Source organism: Gavialis gangeticus, unplaced genomic scaffold (assembly GCF_001723915.1).
Source record: "Gavialis gangeticus isolate Ggan-Ray unplaced genomic scaffold, GavGan_comp1, whole genome shotgun sequence".
NCBI classification, from domain to species: domain Eukaryota; kingdom Metazoa; phylum Chordata; order Crocodylia; family Gavialidae; genus Gavialis; species Gavialis gangeticus.
The window spans coordinates 3593158-3597020 of record NW_017728973.1 but is presented as its reverse complement, the minus strand read 5'-3'; the positions used below and the strand labels follow the sequence as shown (position 1 = coordinate 3597020).

General features: G+C 47.4%; 1 protein-coding gene across 1 annotated transcript in view; it reads right to left on the bottom strand.

Annotated features, from left to right (window-relative positions):
- Positions 1-781, bottom strand: part of KRT20 (keratin 20) — a 19237-nt gene extending 18456 nt beyond the window's left edge. Inside the window, 1 exon segment of the mRNA XM_019506649.1 lies at positions 189-781. Within this exon segment, the coding sequence (XP_019362194.1) occupies positions 189-620 (432 nt within the window). The 5' untranslated portion in view covers positions 621-781.
- Positions 782-3863: the final 3082 nt, after the last annotated feature.

Sequence of the window (3863 nt, the reverse complement as noted above, 5' to 3'; positions counted from 1 at the left end):
CAAAGTTAATTGCCTTACTAGCCAGGCTATAAGGGGACAAAGCTAAATGGTTAATGCTCCATTTCTAATGTTAAAGACAACCAGGGATTGAATAATATATTTTTAACAATTAATTGATTCTCTTCCTTCCCAAATAATCAAACTACCATTACAGATACAAAGCTATGGGCAAGTATATGGTCTCTTACCTTTTTCCGGAGTTCATCAATTGTATTGTAATATGGACTGTAGTCTTGTCTTGTACTTGAGGAGCTATTTGCATACCACTCTCTGATCTGCTTTTCAAGCTGGGAGTTGGTCTTTTCTAGAGAATGCACCTTCTCCAGATAGGAAGCCAAACGGTCATTGAGATTCTGCATGGTCAGTTTCTCATTGCCAGCAAGTAAGTCATTACCAATAGCATTGAATTGAAAGGTATTGTCAGAGCCGTGTCCAAAGCCTCCTCCGTATTTGGTACTGGTAGAAATGCGGGTTCCATAGCCACCTGCTCCCCCATAGACACTAGGTGCCTGATACTTTTGAATGCCTATTTTCCTGTAAGATGAACTGCTTAGGCTGGGTGCAGGTGCCTGGAAAGTGGAACTTGTGCTCCTGTGAAAGCTTTGGGTAGAAAGCGCCATTGGTGTTTTGCTTTGTTTTTCTTGTTTAAAAAATGAAATAGCTAAAGATCCACAATATTCAGGGCAGTTAATGTGAAGAGTGTTGTATGCTTCTTGAACCTTTATACTGTATCTCAAAAAGAAGGCATGCCAGCTGTAAACTCCACCCCTGTTGACACACAATGGAATTGTTGTCAGTATCTGAATCATGTAACTGCTGTAATTTGTTCATACGTGTTTGACAAAAACTCCTAAAATAGTGGAGGCTTCTTTGTCATTTTGGAGATACTGAATTTTTTTAATTATACCTACTGCTATTAATTTGAACAAACACATTAAGGAAATTGTTACTTCCCACATATAGCTTATATTTTTAAAAGGGCGTTGTGTGTATAACTTGTTTAGAATCAAGAATATATTCCTATTGACAAGACAATAGCCAGTGCCTGAAACATTGTCTAGAATAACAGCACAGGGAGAAAAAATATCTAACTAAAAATGAGGAGAAAGGAGGCTTTTGTACTTCTGTTAATTTATTTTACAATAAGCACAGAAGAATATTAATATTTGCTACCCTGCACCTTCCTTTTGCTTCCTATATACCTGAAGAAGGACTTTTTGTTGCCCTTAATTTTTGTCACCAGCCTAAGTTCTAATCCTGCTTTGGCTTTCCTAACTGATTCCCTACAAGTGCAAGCCAGGGAAGTATACTCCTCCTTGGTAACTACCCCCTGTTTCTACAGCCTGTATACCTCTTTCTTTGCCCTTAGGCTTTCCTGGACTTTCCTGTTAAACCAAGAGAGCTTCTTGAGCTGTCTGGAGAATTCCAGGTCTAGCTTGTCCTCCTGGTGTGGCAATCTAAAGTAGACCTGCACTACCAAGTGCCTTTCCCCCCAATCCCTTTGTATCCTGACCCATAGTACCTCAGTTTGGCCCTCCTCTGATCCCTCCTTGATTATAGAGGATGTATATTGCTTCTTAACATAGAAAGCAACACTTTCCCCCCCACTCTATCCTGTCTGTACAACCTGTAACCCTCAATGCCTACTGCCCAATCGTGAGTAGGGTCCCACCAGGTTTCAGTTAGTCCAACCAGGTCAAAGTTGTTGCTTGCAAGCAGGCGGGCAAGTTCCTCATGCTTATTCCCCGTGCTCCTGGCATTAGTGTAGAGAGATTTAAGCCCCCATATGGGTGCCCTTGGTATTCCCCTGTCCTGATGTCTGTTGGGCCCATTAGTGCTTACCTGGGCTGATCCAGTACATTGCTCATGGCTTGCTGATCCTAGGTTCTCCTTATCCTCTGCTTCCCTGTCCCCCAACGGACCTAGTTTAAAGCCGTTCAGAGGAGATCAGCCAACCTGTAAGAGAACAGACTCTTACCTTTAGAAAAGAGATGAAGACCATCTCATCCCAGAACGCCTCTCTCATGGAAGTGCAGATTGTGGTTGTAGGAGCCAAAACCCGCATGATGGCACCAACTCCAGAGCTGCAGGTCGACTTCCCTGATGCAGGTGTCTTGATGCTGACAGCAACCACTGACCGGAAGGATGGATGAGAAGACCACCTGTGCCCCCGACTTTCTAAGCCTAGCCCCCGGAGTCCTGTAGTCAATACTCCCTGGCCTACTCCTAGCTGCATCATTCATGCCCACATGGACAAGGACCATGGGATAGTAATCAGAGGGCCGGATGAGGTTGGAAATCCTCACAGTGATGTCCGAGATCCTGGCTCTGGGTAGGCAGCAAACCTCCCATGCTGTGGGATCTGGTTGACAGATATGCCCTTCTGTGCTTCTCAGGAGGGAGTTGCCCACCACAATGACCCGGCGTCTCTTCCTCTGGCTGCTCAGTTGTTGCTCAGGCTGCCTGGTGTTTGTTGCAGATGTGTCTTCCCCTGTGGCTTCCTCTCCTGCATCATCCTCCAGTGCTGCCAGGGCTTCGTATCTGTTCCCCAGTTGCATTGGGGAAGCAGTCACAGCAGCATGCTGTCTAGCTCTGGAGGTGAATCTGTGAAAATTTTGTAAATTCCCTTTGAGGATCAGGCCTGACAGATTGGAGACAGGTAGTTGGGCGTTTTTGTCTTCGATAGATTTTTGGTGTGCACTCATTCTGGTGTGCAGTTGTTCCTTGGTGTCTCCTACATATTTTCCAAGTGCCCTGATGGAGATATGTATTGTGAAGATATCTCCATACTGGTGACATTGTTGTCAGGTTTTGCATGTCTTGTCAAAGTATGGCCTGGATCCATTCAGTGTGTTTTGGGCTGTAGGAAGTTAGCTTCTGGTGATGAGGTTAGTGAGGTTCAGTGCTTGTTTGAATTTACAAACCACTTTTCACAGATGAGCCTATGAACTGCACTTCATCAACCTCCTGGGTATAGAAACCATGGACTCAATGCAGGCATTGGAATTCTGACACACTACAACCTACATCTGACTCCCCAGGTACCTCTCCACTCTTACCTGCTACGTCCCTGTGGAGAAAACTTACCTGACGCAGAGGAGAGGCGGCAGGACACCGTGTCAGCAGCCGATCACAGCGAAAGTGAAACCATGGTGGTTCCAGCCGCTGCGGGTGAAGATCAAAGGGAAAACCTGTGGTGGAGCTGAGAACGGCTCCCGCGTCTGCCTGGGTGCGCTTTATAAAAGTGTGCCAGGGCAATTGGCCGGGCGGACACCCGGCACCAAGATAAAAGGCCTGGTAGGAAGGAAGCCGTGAGGTCCAGAAGCAGTGTCCCCAACTGGCTTGGAAGAGTCAGAATGTCCAGGCAATCCTGGTGAGGGGACGTGGTGGCTCCCATGGAAGGGGAGTGTGATGGGGACACTGGGCCAACAAGGGTCCAAGAAGTTGCTCACGGGGCTGGCGTGGACGGTAGTCAGCGGCAGCAGTGACTGGGACACCAGCAAAGGCAAGGGGGATGGAACCCTGACACGGACAACAGATGGCAGGTACCAGACCTGGGGAGGAAATGATGTGGCAAGTGGGGTTGAAGCCCGGGCAGAGTCAGATGCAGCATAAGCCGGGAGGAAAGCGGGGCTGCAGGGCATGCTCGGTACGAATACCACCAGTAGCCAATGACTGCAGACCCTAAGGGACCAAGTGCCAGGGATGGCCAGAACATCAGCCCCAATGGACAACATCACGGTTGGTGTTAGGTGTGGTGTAGGGGAGGTGGAGCCCCGAGAAAAAATATCGTGAGGACAGCCAAGGGAAAGTACCAGGTGAGGCAGGACCAGAAATCGTTCTCCCAATAGGAAACTACTTAT